This window comes from Triturus cristatus, chromosome 2_1 (assembly GCF_964204655.1).
Source record: "Triturus cristatus chromosome 2_1, aTriCri1.1, whole genome shotgun sequence".
NCBI classification, from domain to species: Eukaryota; Metazoa; Chordata; class Amphibia; order Caudata; family Salamandridae; genus Triturus; species Triturus cristatus.
Genome location: NC_140581.1, coordinates 286,370,172 through 286,392,194, shown reverse-complemented (window position 1 = coordinate 286,392,194; position 22,023 = coordinate 286,370,172). Strand labels below are relative to the sequence as shown.

General features: G+C 42.5%; 1 protein-coding gene across 2 annotated transcripts in view; it reads right to left on the bottom strand.

Moving 5' to 3' along the window:
* The window catches only part of EGFLAM (EGF like, fibronectin type III and laminin G domains), a 699,898-nt gene that overhangs the window by 23,052 nt on the left and 654,823 nt on the right, over positions 1 to 22,023 (bottom strand). The window contains exons 19-21 of one of the 2 annotated variants that reach the window (XM_085631113.1): positions 16,966 to 16,989; positions 15,235 to 15,313; positions 10,996 to 11,139 (exon numbers count right to left, since the gene is read on the bottom strand). In XM_085631113.1, coding sequence (XP_085487239.1) covers positions 10,996 to 11,139; positions 15,235 to 15,313; positions 16,966 to 16,989 — 247 coding nt within the window. The remainder of the gene's footprint in view (positions 1 to 10,995; positions 11,140 to 15,234; positions 15,314 to 16,965; positions 16,990 to 22,023) is intronic. The other variant, XM_085631115.1, reaches the window with a different exon arrangement.

Sequence of the window (22,023 nt, the reverse complement as noted above, 5' to 3'; positions counted from 1 at the left end):
GCGGTTTAATGCCTTCAAAGACATCCCCAGGATCTTTGTTTCTCTAATGCTCTATTCAGATGACTTGGGGCCTAATTACGATCTTGGTGGACAGGGTTACTCCATCAGAAATGTGACGTATATCCCATCCTCCAAATTACAATTCCATTATATCCTATGGAACCTGTAATACAGCGGATTGGATATACGTCATGTTGTGACGGAGTATCCCACCCGACAAGATTGTAATCAGGCATCAGTGATGAAAACCTATTGTAGAGCAATTGACCTACAAATACACACCAGTGAATCATAAGTGATAGTCCTTAGCCAATACCATTGACATATGTCTATAACCAAAGTAAAAGTGAAGAACCATTGCTTGTAGTAAAGGAATATCTGTTTTTGATCATACATGCGGATAACATTTCACATTAAACTGGGGTAGTCAAGAGTTTGGAGGAAATGTGGTTCGTAAGGAAGCGCAACAGTACCCTTTCTCATCAGGTCAATAAACATTTGCCAGCATAGTACAGTTCATGGCTTATGAAGTCACAAGGAGAGGCGGTAGTCCAATACTTCCAAGCTACGAGTTAGTGAAAGAGTAATGAGGAAACACTTAGGACGCTCTCCAAACATTTTCCCTTTATCGCATGTAAAGAAGATTACACTTAGGTCAACTCCAGAGAGTGTGCAGCATAGCTATGCACACTATGCAGATAGAAAGCAGCCTCACAAACTATCTGGTGGTTAAAGCCTTCGTAGAACTTCTTCCCTTAAGCATTATATCATACTAAAAAACAATCTGTTTGATATGGGAAATCTACTGAGCCCAACATTTTCCTCTGAATAGAGAAAAACGGTAGCTTTGAATACACTAAAGACAAAACAGCTTGCACAAAGAAAAGCAAAATCAGAGCAACAACTGAAAAGACCACACCTTCTTGGGTTGCAAGCTATCCGCATTGTGCAGAAGAGCCAGCGAAAAGCCTTATGTGCTGATGCATTCTAAGGAAATTAGTTCAGAATGTCAAGTTGCAATGTACTACTACTCACCAAACATTTGGTAAATGGTTTCTGGCCCAGTTTGAGCTTGCAATAATTTGTTTAATCAATCAGAAAGTATGCAACACTTTTGTCTGACCTGCCACCTATAAAAAGTAAGTTGGGGAAAATTGCAACCTGGCCAAGAAGAATGGGCTTAGCCACAACAATTAATACACTAAATATAAAGTTCTGTGCATGCTAATCTTAAAGTATGATAAACCTATCTTAAAGGAAATAATAAGTAAAGGAGGCCCCCATAGAACCAGATTATTACATGTACATAAAAACAGCATGTCTATGGACATGCAGATTGGTCCTGTAGCTGGGACCTGTTTCAATCTGCTATGCTCCATTTAGAATTTCCTGGTCTTGTTAGCAGTTGAAACCTGGGGGATAGTAGTCCATGCTTTGATTACACCACAGCTGGACTTCACCAACTGTCTTTTTATCGGTGTGTCCGATTATAAAGACTAGGAAATTTCTGACTGTCCAAAACGCTACAGGCTATCTTGTATTGTGCCTTTCAAGAAGTGTATCGTCTCCTCCTATCTGCAGGAACTTCACTGGCTTCCCATTAAGAAAAGGGTTTTGTTTAAAGCTCTTCGGTTGACAACAGCTTTATTAGTGAGGATTCCTATATTTCAAAATGCTTGGAATTCACTTCCGCTCGCTCTGCGTGCTATTCAGTGTGAGGCTCTCTTTAAGAAGTCCCCAAAAACACATCTTTTTTCATTGAACCCACTGTGAGTGGCTGTTCTGTTCTTAGCAGACTAGCACTTGGACACTCCTCTGGAGTAAATGCATGTGTTATAAATTGCCTTCATTCATTCACTCATTTAAGAGTGTGAACCAACTACTTTGTTACAGCGCTAACAAGAGTCATTTGCAGCAGCCCTCAAATTAAGCAATGGTGTACGGGTGCAGGAATTTTTAAAAATATTTTTAGTGTTAAAGAGCAAATTAATATGCAGGGTTTGTGGGATAGTACAACACAAGATAGATTCCCAGACAGGGGTAACCAGCTGAATATGGATGGATGGGTGGAGAAGTGTGGCTCACTGGTTAGAGAAGGCATACCCTGAAGCAGAGGTCAGACCCGGGACCAGGGTTCAATTCCTGACGCGGCAGGGTCTGAGCCCAAATGTCCACAGACTCGATAATTCTCACTTTGGTGCCTACTCCAATCATGGGTTCACACTCTGCAACTCTGGGTAATAGCTTGCTTAATCTCCACTACGCCCCCCCCCCCGCGGCGGGATGCCTGGCTTTCACCTTGGGGATGCCCAGTACGGGTTATCTCACAGGGAAAAAGCCAGGACGGGTTCCCAATGCAAGCGCTGAGATGCCCAAGGGTAAGTCGAGCGCTATATAAGAACACACATACATACAATATCCATTTCCCACACTGCACAACCCTGAGATTTTGAGGACTAAGCAATGATGTTTTTAATAATTTACAAAAACTGTAATCATGCAATTACCTCCTCTAAGGAGCAATAGAGGAGGGGGAGGCATGAAATACAACAACTTGCGATAGAGGGCACAAGGTGTTGAATTGCTGTTTAAATCCGTATTTGTAAAGCGCGAACTACTCACCCTTACGGGTCTCAAGGCGCTAGGGGCCGTCGTGGAAATTAAGGGAACTATTGCCCAGAGTCACATGGTGTTGAGCTGAGCTGCCGCCGGAGCCGGGGATCGAACTGTAAACCCTGTGCTCCGAAATCAGCTGCCCTGGCCGCTGCACCACACCTCTCCCCTTGCACAAACTGGAGCAGGAATAGTAAATAATACTATGCCTAAGTCCAGCGTGCCCCCTACAGCAAGTCGTTGTAACGACTTGCAATGTAATGCTTTGTGATGTAACAATGCAGTTGTAACGACTGCGTTGTAATGGCATGCGATCTATATTCCTAGCAAAAATCACAGGGATGGTGGCCTGCTAAGATCAGCAGACCACCATGTCTGTGATTGATTTTAAATTAAGCAATCTTTTTTTTTTTTAAAGCAGCCCATTTTCCTTAAAGGAAAACGAAATGCTTTACAAAAAGAAAAATGAAAAGGACCACTGCCTGCTCTTAAAAATGCTTTTACAGACATTCACAAAGGAGAAGGGGTCCGTTGGGGAGCTCGTCCCATTTCCGAATGGGCTACCACCTACTTGAAATGCGAATGTTTTGCGACAGCATTCACGGTCACAAAACATTCATGCATACCGTTAGGATTCGCTATTTTGAAGGTACGCCCTAAACACACCTCTTCCAAATAGCGAATCACAAAATTGGGTTTGATGCATCGCAAAAGCATTTTTCGCAATCGCAACCGTTTGCGAGGAGAAAAATGTTTGATGCATCTGGCCCTATGCACCTTACAACTCAATCTATATCTATTAGATTCAATTTTCTATGTATAAATCTCCTGTCTAAGATGACAAAATGACCCAAAATTAAAGACTGACATTTGACTAACTATTAATATTCCCTCATTTATCCAGGATCTCCAGGGAATATTTTATTAAACATCTGGATATAATAATTATGCCATATAAGAGATACCAGTGAAACTTGTGAATTTCACCTGTTCGTCTTATGAGTGACCATCGAAACAGAAAAGTAACGTAAGACATGGTCTCTTAGCTAGGATCCTTGGACATTATTTCAGAGGAAAAAACCATTTTGGAATGGTGAATTAAAAAAAAGCAGTGGTATAAACCATCAGGAAGGCAACACTACCAAGGGTTTGATTGCACTTCTATGTATCTCAAAGAGAAATGTAGGCTTCCTGCCCCATTCCTATCAAAATTAATTAAACCACTTCTAAGCCCGACCCAGATCTCTCTTGTTCAAATAATATGAGGGCATTCTAGGAAGCTGGCTCTTTATATAGTGAAACACACAAGATGATGGACGGAATTTTGCACAATGGCAAAACACTCACCCCCAGTCACAGATCTGGGTTTAATCCATCGTTATTTTGCTCACCACACCACCCCAGTTCAGACATGGCCATATGCAAATCAGTCTTGACCCTGTGCCTCATGGGAACAGTCCAGCCCGAACTGCCAAGCCATGTCTTCCCTGGACCGGAATCAAGCATCCTAGGACCGGTTTCTGGCTATCAGCCGTCATCAGCCAGGATAGCTTGACTCCAGTGGCGTAGTGAGCACGGGACCCACGTCTGGGCATACCCTTCCCACATAGGGTGAACAGCAAAACACACAAGATGATGGACGGAATGTTGCACAATGGCAAAACACTCACCCCCAGTCACAGATCTGGGTTTAATCCATCGTTATTTTGCTCACCACACCACCCCAGTTCAGACATGGCCATATGCAAATCAGTCTTGACCCTGTGCCTCATGGGAACAGTCCAGCCCGAACTGCCAAGCCATGTCTTCCCTGGACCGGAATCAAGCATCCTAGGACCGGTTTCTGGCTATCAGCCGTCATCAGCCAGGATAGCTTGACTCCAGTGGCGTAGTGAGCACGGGACCCACGTCTGGGCATACCCTTCCCACATAGGGTGAACAGCAAAACACACAAGATGATGGACGGAATGTTGCACAATGGCAAAACACTCACCTCCAGTCACAGATCTGGGTTTAATCCATCGTTATTTTGCTCACCACACCACCCCAGTTCAGACATGGCCATATGCAAATCAGTCTTGACCCTGTGCCTCATGGGAACAGTCCAGCCCGAACTGCCAAGCCATGTCTTCCCTGGACCGGAATCAAGCATCCTAGGACCGGTTTCTGGCTATCAGCCGTCATCAGCCAGGATAGCTTGACTCCAGTGGCGTAGTGAGCACGGGACCCACGTCTGGGCATACCCTTCCCACATAGGGTGAACAGCAAAACACACAAGATGATGGACGGAATGTTGCACAATGGCAAAACACTCACCCCCAGTCACAGATCTGGGTTTAATCCATCGTTATTTTGCTCACCACACCACCCCAGTTCAGACATGGCCATATGCAAATCAGTCTTGACCCTGTGCCTCATGGGAACAGTCCAGCCCGAACTGCCAAGCAATGTCTTCCCTGGACCGGAATCAAGCATCCTAGGACCGGTTTCTGGCTATCAGCCGTCATCAGCCAGGATAGCTTGACTCCAGTGGCGTAGTGAGCACGGGACCCACGTCTGGGCATACCCTTCCCACATAGGGTGAACAGCAAAACACACAAGATGATGGACGGAATGTTGCACAATGGCAAAACACTCACCCCCAGTCACAGATCTGGGTTTAATCCATCGTTATTTTGCTCACCACACCACCCCAGTTCAGACATGGCCATATGCAAATCAGTCTTGACCCTGTGCCTCATGGGAACAGTCCAGCCCGAACTGCCAAGCCATGTCTTCCCTGGACCGGAATCAAGCATCCTAGGACCGGTTTCTGGCTATCAGCCGTCATCAGCCAGGATAGCTTGACTCCAGTGGCGTAGTGAGCACGGGACCCACGTCTGGGCATACCCTTCCCACATAGGGTGAACAGCAAAACACACAAGATGATGGACGGAATGTTGCACAATGGCAAAACACTCACCCCCAGTCACAGATCTGGGTTTAATCCATCGTTATTTTGCTCACCACACCACCCCAGTTCAGACATGGCCATATGCAAATCAGTCTTGACCCTGTGCCTCATGGGAACAGTCCAGCCCGAACTGCCAAGCCATGTCTTCCCTGGACCGGAATCAAGCATCCTAGGACCGGTTTCTGGCTATCAGCCGTCATCAGCCAGGATAGCTTGACTCCAGTGGCGTAGTGAGCACGGGACCCACGTCTGGGCATACCCTTCCCACATAGGGTGAACAGCAAAACACACAAGATGATGGACGGAATGTTGCACAATGGCAAAACACTCACCCCCAGCCTGGCTGATGACGGCTGATAGCCAGAAACCGGTCCTAGGATGCTTGATTCCGGTCTAGGGAAGACATGGCTTGGCAGTTCGGGCTGGACTGTTCCCATGAGGCACAGGGTCAAGACTGATTTGCATATGGCCATGTCGGAACTGGGGTGGTGTGGTGAGCAAAATAACGATGGATTAAACCCAGATCTGTGACTGGGGGTGAGTGTTTTGCCATTGCGCAACATTCCGTCCATCATCTTGTGTGTTTTGCTGTTCACCCTATGTGGGAAGGGTATGCCCAGACGTGGGTCCCGTGCTCACTACGCCACTGGAGTCAAGCTATCCTGGCTGATGACGGCTGATAGCCAGAAACCGGTCCTAGGATGCTTGATTCCGGTCTAGGGAAGACATGGCTTGGCAGTTCGGGCTGGACTGTTCCCATGAGGCACAGGGTCAAGACTGATTTGCATATGGCCATGTCGGAACTGGGGTGGTGTGGTGAGCAAAATAACGATGGATTAAACCCAGATCTGTGACTGGGGGTGAGTGTTTTGCCATTGCGCAACATTCCGTCCATCATCTTGTGTGTTTTGCTGTTCACCCTATGTGGGAAGGGTATGCCCAGACGTGGGTCCCGTGCTCACTACGCCACTGGAGTCAAGCTATCCTGGCTGATGACGGCTGATAGCCAGAAACCGGTCCTAGGATGCTTGATTCCGGTCTAGGGAAGACATGGCTTGGCAGTTCGGGCTGGACTGTTCCCATGAGGCACAGGGTCAAGACTGATTTGCATATGGCCATGTCGGAACTGGGGTGGTGTGGTGAGCAAAATAACGATGGATTAAACCCAGATCTGTGACTGGGGGTGAGTGTTTTGCCATTGCGCAACATTCCGTCCATCATCTTGTGTGTTTTGCTGTTCACCCTATGTGGGAAGGGTATGCCCAGACGTGGGTCCCGTGCTCACTACGCCACTGGAGTCAAGCTATCCTGGCTGATGACGGCTGATAGCCAGAAACCGGTCCTAGGATGCTTGATTCCGGTCTAGGGAAGACATGGCTTGGCAGTTCGGGCTGGACTGTTCCCATGAGGCACAGGGTCAAGACTGATTTGCATATGGCCATGTCGGAACTGGGGTGGTGTGGTGAGCAAAATAACGATGGATTAAACCCAGATCTGTGACTGGGGGTGAGTGTTTTGCCATTGCGCAACATTCCGTCCATCATCTTGTGTGTTTTGCTGTTCACCCTATGTGGGAAGGGTATGCCCAGACGTGGGTCCCGTGCTCACTACGCCACTGGAGTCAAGCTATCCTGGCTGATGACGGCTGATAGCCAGAAACCGGTCCTAGGATGCTTGATTCCGGTCTAGGGAAGACATGGCTTGGCAGTTCGGGCTGGACTGTTCCCATGAGGCACAGGGTCAAGACTGATTTGCATATGGCCATGTCGGAACTGGGGTGGTGTGGTGAGCAAAATAACGATGGATTAAACCCAGATCTGTGACTGGGGGTGAGTGTTTTGCCATTGCGCAACATTCCGTCCATCATCTTGTGTGTTTTGCTGTTCACCCTATGTGGGAAGGGTATGCCCAGACGTGGGTCCCGTGCTCACTACGCCACTGGAGTCAAGCTATCCTGGCTGATGACGGCTGATAGCCAGAAACCGGTCCTAGGATGCTTGATTCCGGTCTAGGGAAGACATGGCTTGGCAGTTCGGGCTGGACTGTTCCCATGAGGCACAGGGTCAAGACTGATTTGCATATGGCCATGTCGGAACTGGGGTGGTGTGGTGAGCAAAATAACGATGGATTAAACCCAGATCTGTGACTGGGGGTGAGTGTTTTGCCATTGCGCAACATTCCGTCCATCATCTTGTGTGTGTTTCTTTATATAGTGAACAAAAACGAGGCACACTGTGTAAAGAGTTCAGGCAAACCCCAATTGGTTTAACAAAGGCAGAAATGATAATCCAAATGCTCTCTTTTGCGGTGTTGTGGGGGCTAGCAGTTAGGCTTATCAGAGGGTACTGCTAAGCATTTGTTGTAATCATAGAGGCAATAAATGAGATACACACACAAAAATAAATCCGAGACAAATTTAGAAAAATAAGTTGTATTTTTATATACGTTTTGATACCAAGAACTTCATTATCAAGCAAGTAATTTTGCTGTTCTGCATTTTTATAGGTAAGTAAATCGTCAATTCAATGTGTCTTTACGCAGCAATACTTCCCTATGGAAGAAAAGGTATATGTTGCATACTGATATTCGCGATTCGTTTCTGGGGGTCTCCTTTGGGACATATGCTCGTAGGAGGCCAAAGTCCAAAGTACCACCATCAGTTACCTGTACTTGTTACCTGCCCTAGGGCGTCTAGGTGCAGAGTTGCTGGTCGGTTTGGTTGCTGTGTGCACTAAGTTGGTGGAAATAAGGAGGGCCACTTAGACACAGGCTAGAGTAGGTGATGTGGGGCCATGTCAGGGAGCTCCCAATGGGGGACTCTGTTAACAAGGGTCCTAGAGAGTAGGGAACATAGCCGGGTTTTGGTAGCCTGGCTGGGGCACTTGTGTGCAGATTGAAAAGGTCAGCTCTCTGTGTCCTAATGCCTTTCAGTTAGTCTACGCCGGTTGCGGGTGCAAAATCAGGACAGCTGGGCCACTCTGGAAGTGGGTCTCTGCAGTGCTGATGTCTCTCAATGCAGGGGGAGTCCGGATTGGACTCTCATGGGTGCTGTTTGGACTCTCATGGGTGCTGGTGCCCCAGGTATTGGTCCTATGTGGCTTCAATTGGTCCTAATGTCCTCTCACTTGGTGTGGGACAGATCTGACCTTCAGGAGCACTGGGTCCTCTTTCTGGGGGGCTGCTGTGTTGGTCTGGCCGGGGAGCGGCAACTTGGTAGACCGGACTTTGTTTCATGCCTGTGGACTGCAGAGGAGTAGCTCCTCTACTCATGGGTAGATTACATTACAATTTGTGAATGCTGGCATTCTCCCAGAGTTCTTGGAAGCTGGTCAGCTGCAGGACGAGTCGCTGGGTAAGATTGTGAAGACTTGGTGAAGGCAGGCAGGGTTTGGCACCAAATGTCCACAGCAGTCTTCAGTTCTCCCTTTTCTCACGCCTCTTCTTTGTACTCTCTTCCTGATCTGTCAAATCTAAGTTCCTGGTTTCAGGGGTGCCACCTAAATACTCAACAAAGGGGTGTAATGGGGAGTTAGAGGTAGTAGGCAATGGGCTATTTGCCTTCAACGTGTCTACACCCTCTATATGACCACTGCCAGTGGGAGGTGGGCATAACCCTATCCCAGAGAGACTAATTCCGCCAAAACTAAGATGATGTAATTCTACAAGTCGTGTTCACTTCAGGTAGCCCACTATAGGGGTCGCATTAGCCTGAGAGGGGAGCACGCCTCCTGACTAGCTAATTTTCTTGCCTGTCCTGGTGCCAAATGGGCCAGGGTCATGGGTTGCATTTCCCCTGTCTGAGGAAGCTTTGGGTCGGTTATCAAAAGGCAGTAGAGGCCTTTGAAGCCTACTGCCTTGATATGCTAATTACTTGGCCATCCTGCTTGGAGGAGGTGACAACACCTCCGGCCAGAGCAGGCAAGTGTTTCTGCCCTCAGAGAGATCAGGCTCTCACCTGCAGGGGGTCAGAAACCTGTCTGTGATGGCAGGCTGGTGTACGCCCTGTCAGCCAGTACATTGATAGTTGGCACGTTTTCATTGGGCACCTCTAAGGTGCCCTCTGGGTGCATGTATTAATAAATGTGTCACTGCAATCAGTGTGGGCTTAATAATATGAAATGTTTGATAGCAAACAGCTCTAGTTTCAGTGAAGCCATCAGGTAGCTGAGGGAACTCGTAAACACCAGTGTCTAGCACATGTACTCAAAATGGCTTCCCTATCCACTTACAATATCTAAGAATCAACTTAGACATCACAGGGGCATATCTGCTCATACAAATAAGTCCACACATGTAGTATAGTAAACCCTGCCTTAGAGCTGTAAGGCTTGCTGTAGGGGTTACACACCTATAATGCGTGCAGTGTTTGCAGGCATGGCACACATGAGGTGTGCCATGTCTTAACATTTCTCTACTCCATGGCAAGCAGCCTGCAATAGCAGTTTGCATGTTGGTTGCTGAGGGATCTCTTACAGTGGCATCATACATGCTGCAGTTTTTAGAGACCCTCTGTAGCTTTCCTGCCCTAGGCACCAGGTGTACCATTTACTAGGGACATACAGGAGGTGCTAAAAGTATTGCAATTGGGGGAACAATAGTGAAGTTTTAGGGAAAGAGATCAGGCACTGGGGACCTAGAATGCTGGAACCCAGTGCACTTCTGTCAAAATTGCATCAGATACCAGGCAAAAAGTGTGTGGGGGGTATCATTTAAAAAAGCGGCACTTTCCTACATGCATGACTAAATATCCTACAACCTAAGAAAGACACTGTTTTTTTTAGTTAATTCATTTTATGCCAAAGTCCTCCATAAATCCCAACACATCTAATACAATATTTTTTTACGCATGCTAAACCTCCCTAAAATAAATACGCCAGATGATGCCCAAGTTATGTATATTTATGATCAATCTATTCAACAGAAATATCTGGCAAGTTTAATCCCTCCCTTGCCCATTTGGCCCTTAATACAGAATCTAGATTTTGGAAAAACCACTGATTTAGTAACATTGCCTGTATATAATGAAAGCTAAGCAGTCACCAGACAGAATGGAAAAAAACAATATTAATGTCAATTAAATGTGTAATGCACAAATGGTGTACCAGCCCGGTTGCAGGATGTAGATATTGTCAAAAAATCACAACTGTAAGTAGTCTATAGTCGATTGCTGGAAAATATACCTATTTTTGCCAATTTGTGAGTGTACTGAATGAAGGGAGGAGACACAATAGAAAATACAGAAAATATTAGACGATGGTGGTTTGTGTCTAGAAAATGAAGATCAAAGATAGTACTAGATCAGAAGAAATAGTCGCAAAATGTGTAATACTAAAGTCAAAATAGTAAAGAAATGAGTTAGGTGCTGTGATGTCAGACATAAATACACTTAACTTGTACATGTGCAGCCTGAAGCTAAAACTAATGCTTACCTGAATGCTAAAACCCCATCGTGGAGGCCAAGAGAGATGAAATCACTGTTTGGCCTCATAGGGCTATCGCCTCTCCACATCAGCAGACCATCTCTTGCTGTTGTCTTAAACCGCATGAATATGTTTGTTCGAGATCCTGAAACTCTGTTGGTTAAAAATCAAAATAAATAACAGAGATTGGTTATACAATCAAAAATTAGTTTGAAGCAACCAAATATCTCTGTCTAAAGTTTAGCAATTGACTAACCAGTTTTCCAACAGGATGACAACAGAACTATGACTTTGTCTCTTCATGTTAAATATGTAAATCAATCAAAACATTAAGGGCCCGATTATGAGTTTTGGCCGTGTGGGGGGCGGGTGGCCCAACACCGCCGCACCCCTGCACTGCCAAGAGTTGCTGCTACCAGATTAGAAGTTTTTGTAGTCTGACGGGTGGGCGATGTGGCGGTTCCCCCCAGCGGTGCAACTTTCAAAGACAGTGGTGCCTTTGAAAAAGGCACAGCAATGGGAAGGCTCACAAGGTACCTGCACGGCATGGACTATTGTGTCCATGTCGTGCAGGAACTGGTGTGCATGAACTCAGGGGGTTACATGTTGTGCTCCTCTGCATGGATGCACAGGGTATTGAGCCACAGTGGGCCCCATTTGTTTCCTCCCCGCCAGGGTTTTCATTGCGGTGGAACCGCCATAAAAACCCTGGCAGATAGGAAACTCGTATTATGCTTGGCCGGATCAGGGCGGTCCTGCCAAGCATATTGCGGCCTGAGACGTCTGCGCCACTACCAGGGAACAACACTTCCCTGGTGGCGTCAGTGGTCCCAGGGCGGTACCACCACCCATGCCTCTCAGGCTGCTGGAGCGGCGGTGGCTGGACTGCCACCACGGCACCACCATGAGTCTGGCCGTCCTTGGATTGCTAGACTCGTAATTAGGCCCTAACTCCTTGACTCAATATTTTATGTATGCATGCATGTGTTGGGTGTCTTGTACTTTCTGATCCCGTGCTAGAAGAGGGTCTGTCAGCCTTCCAAATGCAAATATATATATACACATACATATATATATATATATATATCTATCTCTATTCGAGAAAGCTTCCAGCACAGCTGATCCCTCACCAGACGGTGGGTCGGTGCGATATACGGTTGCTGGATCCCGGTCATAAATGTAAGAAATTCCTTGTACAGTTAAGTCCACAAGAAAGCGTCGCACTCCAGGGTCACTTTAAAGGCCAAATTTTATCTAAAGGCAACGTGTTGTGACCAAGACTGTCTTCTTCACAAGTCAGAATTTCACCGTTTCCAAGCACCATTTGTAGTGCACATAAGTAAACATAAAAGACGGACAGACAATGTTGGTTACAAGCATAGATAGCAACAACAGACTGCCTTTACATTTTGCGGTGGTATTTTGGAAAACATTGCAACAAAATCAATACCAAGTGGTGGAGAGAAGACTTATTTGTACTAAGATATAGTTTAAACAAAGAAAATACACAATGTGTTCCACACATGTAAAATTAGAAATATATATATATAAACAATAAATGAGCGTGTGCTGTCACTCAATGTTGGCATTGTCACATCTGAGTCCAGGTTTTCACTATTCAATTCTCAATGTCCACAGGCTCTAATGCATGTGCATTCCATAGGTTGTCCTAAGCCAAGTGGCTAATTAACAAACTGTAATTCTACCAGACCGGCCTTGTGGCCTAAGAAGTTGCAATATATAAAAACACCTATAATCTGCTATTCCTTGAAAACAATAAGGGGCGGGGGACGCATAACCAACTCCGTCAAATTAATGGGTACAAATACAGTAGGGACCACCGTGTATCCATGAATATGTAGTATTAGGCATAAAGGGAAGGGGAACAAAAGGGAAACATTAAAAGCGGGAGCGGCACAGGGAATCCGAGCTAAAGGCTTCAGCTCAATGATAATACAAAATGAGAAATTATATATATATATAGAATAACATATTTCTGGGAGCACTAGAATAAAGTAGAAACTAGGGGCCTCATAACACAGATCCACTCCTGATAGCACAAAATCTAGTACTGGATGAGAGCACGCAGTCATGTTCAGACATTGGTCCTGTGCTTACTGTGCTATAGACTCAAGCTGCATCCTATTGACGAGGCCCAAAAAGGTTGAAACTGGTATGTGGTTACTTGTGTTCAGATTTAGAGGGGGTTTAAATTGGCAGTTTGGACTGAACTATTCCTTTTGAAGAAGGACCAATACTGTTTGCACAAGGCTGGTTCCTGTCTGACGTGGCATAGTTAGGAAAAAATGATAGATTCAATTTCGGCCCAGAGTAAGTTACCAATAGCTGCAATTAATTCAAGCAATCCACACATCAGTTTTTTGGTTTCCTCCGCATAATGCCCTAAGTACGATTTGTATGTCCAGAATTGGTTCCTGTGCTCACTGTGTTGCTGGAATAACAAGGCTCAAATATGCTGAAACAAGTAAACTAGCCATCCCTTTTTTAGGTCTTGCCTCCGTGCGTATGCACTAGTGCATGTGCTCTTACTTGCCAGATTCTAGTGTTCTATAATGAGCTTGGTCACAATCTTTTCTTTCAGTGGCGCATGGACTGTTTAGGTTTAATTATGTCCCTGCGCTGGCCATCCATTCCTGTGATTCAGGTACTATTTCCTTTTAAAAGAAACATGCTATGACATGGTCAACACTGGCCGCTTTAGAGCACTTTTTTACCATCCTGCACCTCCTCGATTCTCTTTCTTCTACCCTCCATCCGCCCCATCCTGTTTCTTTAGGCCCATCTTATCCTGTTTGTTCTCCCCCTGCCACCTGCCCCATCGTGTTTGTTTCCCCCCACCTGACCCATCCCTGTTTGTTCTCCCCCACCACCCACACCATCCCTGTTTGTTCTCACCCCACCACCCGCCCCATCCCTGTTTATTCTCCCCCACCACCTGCCCCATCCCTGTGTCTTCTCCCCCACCACCGGCCCCAGCCCTGTTTCTTCTCCCCAGGCTACCCTCTCTCCTATCATTTGTTCTTCTCCCCTCCCATAGAAAATAAAAAAAAAATGTTTTCATCAGTGCATTTTTTAACCGCCACACTACTGACCACCACCCCTTGTTACCCATCTCCACCCATTGACAAAGGCAATTGCTCACACATAGGTGATACCTAATGTCTTTACAATGTTTGTTTGGTTTCCCCAGTAATAAAACAGTTTTTTGAAAGGGAATGCTAATGTCAGGGGCACAAAGACATTTGCTGTAGTATGGCTAATCCTGAGAATAATAATATCTGTTAAGATCAGCTTGTATTTCAATATGAGAGACATTTAGAGTGGTCACAAAAATATCGACATCGCTGTTGTTGTTTACTACTTTTTCATCTACATAAATGTATGGCAGGGTATGCTTTGACCGGACTGGGAGAGCTTGTGATTTGTTTTTGTCTCTGCAATTGTAGCTTTATTTTCTTTCTGCATAAACAAAATCATTAAAAAACACAAACAAAAAGAGCAAATCCTTTAAATGAATTTGCATTTCATCTTCGAGGCATATTTTATAAATAGTCCTATTCTCATCTTTGTTGCTATTGATTCTTCTCTCAAGAAGATGGCTATACTCCTGAATTTGTTGTCTCCCAATCAAATCTGAAAAATCTCTTTAAACTTCTTTCACTGTAATGGTTACAGTAAAAGGCAGCAAGCTAACAAAGCATAGGAGAATGTCCCCAACTCTGATGCGATAACCAACTTGAGTGTCGACCAATTATGACAGCTATTCTGAGTTTTATGAACAACAACTGGAAGAATGCAAGTCAATATCATAAACATCTGTCACTTTTAAGATATATAAAATCTGTTTTATTGGTAGTACTGCTGTTTTAATAGAGCTTTGGGGGTAGACTACATCAATTCCTTGCGTTAAAACCTTCTGCCAAAGTCAGTCCCTTAAGGCGGCCAAGAAACAGTATTGGCACAAAATAAAAAGGCCATAGAGAACAAAGGAATAATAAATGTTAGGTTTGATGTTCAATTGAAAGAAGAATTCAAGCACAAAATAATTCATGCAGATGCTTTCAGTTAGTCTGTTTTCTTCAGAAGCCAAATGGAGAAAACTCTAAAAAAATATGTTATTCAGGCAGCTGTTTTAAATTCAAAGTTATACAATACGTTTTCTTAAAAATGACAATGTGGGAATCAAAAAATAGACATAAGTTTTGTAGCCAGGCAAAGGTTTCTTACCTTTTTAACATGTCACTATTGTCGTATGTCAGGTAACTACGACCAATAAACTGTGGGATTTCAATGGGTTCTGTAATGACTGGAAGATTAATTAAACCACAGTTAGCAACGCATGATACTGAAAAGCAAACATATTCACGTGGGTTTCAAATCATCAAAATGCCAGTGGTCGCGGAAGTGAACTCACATAACTTCCCTTTGACCCATTGACATCACAGGAAGTGACAAGATATGATCTGAACCTGAATCCTCTAAGGAAAGCATGTCACGTGACCTTAATCTTAATGATAGCACCTGATATTGCTGAAGCTATAGACTCTCAAGTTCACAATTATATAACACAAGTTATGAACATAAATAAATGCACATATTATATATCACTTTTTCAATAGGATACTGATGATGGACCATTACACATTTCTATTTTTATTACGCATAATATTAGGGCCCAGATTTACAATGATTTTTGAGTCCGGGTTGTGTCACTTTTGTGGCGCAGCCCCGACACAAAACCATTTTTGGCATTTACTAAGCCAGGCAAAACCACTTTAGATTAGTAAATGCAAAGTAATGCAATGCAGCATAAGTCACTGCCTTGCATTACTTTACATTGAGTAGGCATTACATGAGTGGAGGATAAGCATGCCAATGCATCTATACGTGCATTTTGATGCAGATCCCGATGTACAAAGACTTGTAAACCTGAGTTTGACCCAAAATGGTGCACCTACCCAACAGAGGTGCAACAAAGAAAACAATATTTACTTCTCCTTGATAATTCCTCTCTCCATATGTGCTGCATTCTGCAGCACACATAGAAAGAATAATCTGCCTCTAAGGATTGTTTCTGTGCAGGAAGGTGCCCCTTCCTGCACAAAAACAATGTTTATTTGTTTGAAGTTGAATGCCTTAGTTCACAGCCGGAGCTGCAGAAAGTAAACAGTGCACATCACAGCACCGTTTACCTTTTGTTCTGTTCTTGGCATTGCTTTTGCCACCTCTGTGGCCTGGGGTCACAAAGGCAACTCCTGGGGTTGCAATGGGCCAGCCAGGGATCACAGCTGAGACCCCTGGCAACCCCTAAATGACGTCTAATGGTATGCATATTCTCCACTCCAAGAAACATATGTTTTACCACAAGGTTGCCCAACATTTCCATAAGAGGAAGATGTGTTACTTATGTTCCAGGCATTCATATGTGATGCTTACAATTAATCTAAATGGGAGAGAGTTACATAGTCTCTATTTGTCCTAAAAAAACTGACACAACTACTATGTCCTATCCATTCATTATAGATGGAGGACTCGGTTATTCCCAAGGACTCAGATACATTTCTTCTTACATCCGATTGTTGCTTTTATTTTTCCCTGATATATTTATATATATTTTTGCATCGTCACCAGTATGTCACCTTGCATGCATGCCAGAGCACTTAACATGATTGGGATGTTGCTTGTTACAATAGGCGACAGATACCCAATTGTAGCAGCATTGGTGTGTAATTTAGTTTATCATATGCATTTGGAAAAAGATCTGTAAATTTGTTTCACTCCTATGGAATGTGGCAACGGAAAGTGTAAGCCATTGGCATAAAAATGTATACTTGCTTATTTTAGAATAAAAACTAGCAATGTACACAGAAAATAGTGTGATGAACTCCTGAATTGATTGGGCGGGTATTTGCCAATCCACAATGATTCAATCAATATTTAGCCATTAAAAGTACTTACTGTTGATGCAGTAATTTCCACACTCTGCATGCAGTAAGCATGAAACAAAATGATAATTAAAATCCATCACTAGGTACAAGTAAGATAACTTTTTATTAAAGACACTTATTTACTGTAGACAAAATGGTTCAGTTTCGTTTCATAATATATGTTCACTTAACCCAGCTGGAATAACACTGATTAACAATTTAGATTTGGGCACTGTCCATTTGTGCACAACTCACAAATTAAGTTCAGTGCTTAATTTTAGCTGGTGGTTGCAGGTGGTGCCCACCAGCACTTAATTTTAAGGGATCTGCACTTATTCTTCCTCAAACTTTGACCTAGAGCTGGAGAGAGAAAAGCACAAAAGGCAAATGAAGGAGGTAGGGAAAGATGGAAAAATATTGACAAAGAACGTAGGGATAAAAAAAGAACCTAAAAGAGTGAGATAAATGGGCAGGGTGATGGAGGAAAGAGGCATGAGGTGAAATCAAGACTACACAGTGTTGTTATTCAGCACACCGACATTCAATAGTGCTATTCACAGACTTCTGAGCAATACTTTAGGCCACTGGATTTTTTCTTTTAGAAATTAACCACTGATTAAGTTGGTAACCCAAAAGACTCCAAAGACTTTCTAGATTAGTGAATAGTATGATCCTATTCTTTCTTTAGCATTCCCTGTTCCACAAGTACTCCTAAATGTACATTCACATCCGTTAACGAATGTTAGTCAAATATTATGACTAAACAGCAGCAAGCTTAAAGCTGAGGTATAGAAGGCTGGCATTTGTTAGTAAAAAAAGCAGTGCACACAACTTTTAATCCTAAACGTACTTCCTCTTTACGTAATTTGAGTGATTTGTAAACAACTACTTAGGACAGTTTTGGTTTCATTGCACAGTATTACATGTCACAAGTTACATGCATTTGCAGTGTGTAAAATAAATAAAGAGAGATTTTCATAAGGGGAGCATAGGAATATTTACGCATATGATGTTGCCTACATTACTATCATCAGCGATGCACATAATTGTTACAAAAAATGTAGACTACTTACTCAATGGAGGACAAACCAAATGTGTCCACTGTCAGTGTCCATTATTGTATCTTTGGGGTTGACAGTTACCACCTAGTTTAAGCAACCCTCTTATTAGGTATAAATATTTAAAATGAAAAATATTTTCCAGTAAAGGAACATGATAGCACCTCACTGAGAAGAATAATTTGACAAAAAAAGAACATCGGAAAAAGACAGTTACACTATACTTGACTATCGTTCCTCATTCTAAAGGCCCAATTTAATTTAGGAACGTAATGATCAAACGTGTGGTAGTTTAGAATAGTCCCGATTGTTACTTTATGTACTACTTAATACAATTGTCCAAGAAGTCGCACAAACATTAGTAGGCATATGCCTGTTGGATCCAGAGGGTATGATGAGGTACATAAAATATCTGGTGATATCTTTGCCTTAGGAACAAACTTAAACTGAATCGTGCATTCTTTGGTGATCGGTACATACAACAGCCAAGGCAAGTAGCAAGACGTCACTGATCACTATGTGAGTAACCTTGTATGATTTCATGGCACTCGCATGCCATATGTAAAAACAGTTGATCCGTTAGAAAATTTGGAACATGGCTATTCCTATGAGTAAAATTGTTCAATCTTGTGGATCACTGTATTATTTTCTGTCCTTCATGCTTTGATTACTGTATGGCAGCACCAGATGAAGGGCAAGCCCAATATACCCTTGAGGGCTTAGGCGGATAAATTGATACAGTAAGGCTGCCGACAAGGGATTTTGTTTGTGATAACTTGGTTCTATTGGTCAGGACCCGGCAGACTTTTGCGCGTTTGAACGATAATCAGAAATCTCTTGAAAAAAGAACGAGTAAGGACTTCCCCCGTTCAATCTCCTATCATGAGAAAGTTCGAAAATTGATAGGCTATAGTATCAACCACAACGCCCTGACAACAATAAAACAAACAAAATACAAGTCATGTGGGATTCCTAGAACTCACGAAGGGTCTAATTATGCAATAACTAACTGTCCTGAAGATGGTCTGACGGACTTCTGCCACTCAAGACCGAAACGTCGACTCCATCGTCTAATTCCACAACATTAAATAAATGCAGTTGATTTTTTCTCAACAATGAGATTAGTCTCTGTTAAAATTATACGGAAATAGATGTCTTTTGATGAAATGTGGATCTGATTTAACCCGCCTTTCATGATCTATTGCTCAAAACCAATGGTTCTTTTGTACTCCTTTTTTACTCTGATATATATATAAAAAGATTTGTGTTTCATTCACAAAAAAATAATTCCCGTGTGTGTACTTTTTATCTAAAGATTGTTTTTGTTGATAACATTTATTATTGGTGTATAATTTGCTTAAATACACCCCCCAAAATGAATTACTAAGAAATAGAACCAAGTTATCACAAACAAAATCCCTTGTCGGCAGCCTTGATTACTGTATGGCTTATGTGTTTTGCTTTAGGAAGCATCCAGTCTATTATATTTGTCATGAAAGTAGAGATTATACAACAGTAATATCATGAGCCAAGGCATGTAGGGGCCCCATTAGTATTGCCAATGCAAGTGGATCTATGGCTTTAGAGGTTTTAGGGAAAGAGTAGATGAAACTTTCAGGTCTTAGGTAGTTGTTATATTCAGATGTCTCATGGCAACTTACTTTGAAATAATGTATTTATTTTTTATAGATGAGTTCATCATCTACCTGTCTGGCAGTCTTATGAATGTAACCTGGTAGACGCCCATCAGAATTTACAGAACCAAAGAGACACTGCTTGACGTCTGACATGGGAAATGCCCTGAATGAATACAGCCTAATATTGCCTTGATATTTCCAATCACATAGAGATCCTGGATAATGTTTGTACCAACTTTGAGTCTGATTTGTTGAGAGCATTGTACAAAGTACTACATGATCAACACCCTCCAGACTTTCTAAATTCATGTTGTATCTATTAACCAGGTTTGAGGTATAGCTTGAAAGGTAAGGACCGTTCTTAATAAAGTCAATCTGAAAACTTAGGAGTGTAGATAAAAATATTTGACTGATTTCTCCACAGTCTGTTGTTGAATATGAGATCTATTAGCAGCATCTATTGTATTGCAAGGTTCATTTGGATGTTCCCCAGTATTTGTTCAAATAAAAATTACAGAAAATGTTAACAAGAGGCATTTTGTATTTACTGTTTATGGGCATAATTTACAATCCAGAGGTATTGCTCTCCTTGACATTAATTGTTTTGTTTCAGTTAGTTTGAGGACTATAATAAAAAATAGATAAACCAAGGATTGAGTGGTTTGAAGTAAGGACAAAAAATGAATCAAATATGATGAATAATATAAATACTGGCAGCAGTGAGAACAATGAAACCACGAGGCAAATATGGAAATAGTAAAAACCACCTGGGATAGTTTTACCCAGACTTGAAAGAATTATTATTTCTAAGTTAAGACATTTTCTAATTTGCTTTCCATATGTTAATATTTGAGAGCAATAGTTTTTGTATTCTCCTTTTTTCTTTTGTATAATGTTTGAGGGGTGTTACACCTCGTGAAGAAAAACCATTCATGTTTCAAAATGCATTCAGGATTTAGGGCATTCTATATAAGATCTGTTGTGTAGTAATGTTACACTAGTTCTGTTTTACAAACAACAGCGATAAACTTTATTGATATTGGATAAATCATTATGAACATTACACAAATATAAAAATAGAAGAAAAGTATTTCAAATAACAAATTTTTTTGAATTCTTAAATTGTGCCAAGAGTAGCATTGTTCATATTGTCCAGTAAACATTCTGAGCAGCAGCTAACATGGCATCCTTCTTCCTTCATCCTCTCATCCTTGCTTCCCCACATTTTGTCACTACTCTCTACTTACCTTACCTGGCTGGACATGTGTAGAGCAAAAGTACTTTCAAGTAGTTTGACATCTGCTTTAGCACTTATCATATATTTTTTTGAATAATACATTTGCCAAAACCTCTATGGAGTAATATACAATAACTAATACTTTACCAGCATAGTCAGTAGCTACTAACAGGATCCTACGAAATGCTGATTGAACCTAAGTAATTTTCTAGAATCATGTGTTTTCGCAACCTATAATTATGACTATGATTTATCTAATATTTAATTTCAGTTCACAATTGGGGGAAAAGGTAATTACTTTAATTACCCACCTAGTAAGATTCAATATGTTTGTTATTTCTGTTGTCTTCACTAAAAAGACTCGTAGGACATTTTTCTTTTCCATTGTTCGGAGGGCCATAGTAGCATCAATATCAAACAAAAGTGGGTATAGTTCATTACCCACACCTGTGGATTGTCCTTTTCAAAAGGTGGGTATTCTATTTGTATGTCCCTTACAAACAGTGAGTAGGCTTAAAATAAACCTTAATTTGCAGCAAGCAGACTGCTCTACATTCCCATCAAGTTAAAAATGTACAACAATTTAGACCCATTGATAAAGTCGAAGGCCAAGTTTAAGTAAAATGTAAAAGTTTACCTTTTTGACATTTACATGTTTCAGGATATGGAAATTAAGAGAACATATTGGATTTTTAGTTGCTATTCTGCCCTAAACCTGATTGTGTAGCATTACTTCCTTGGAATATCAAGCTATATAATTTCCCTATTTCCACATCCTGTAGCAGGTGGTGCAGCCCATCACTGTTAAAACCATCATAATTCCCCTCATAAAATAGTGAAAGATAATGATTGTAAACTGGATATAAAGGCTGCCAAACCCATCTAGTCTATCTCGTAGCCTTTCCCTTAAACAAGCAGAGATTCCACAGAAAAGCTCTGCCGCTTGGCTCATTATTTTGTAGGGATTGTTCCAGTCCATTTGGAATTGTTACTGAGTTTAAACCCAACACTATTCCCAGAAGAGCAATCTAATCTTCCTTATGATATATTTGAATCTTAGTGAGTGTGTCTAAATTATCTATCTATTAAGGCATATACATTTTTGGAAGGGTACATTTTGGTGTTGCACACCTTGCTCCAATAAGCAGTAGATTACT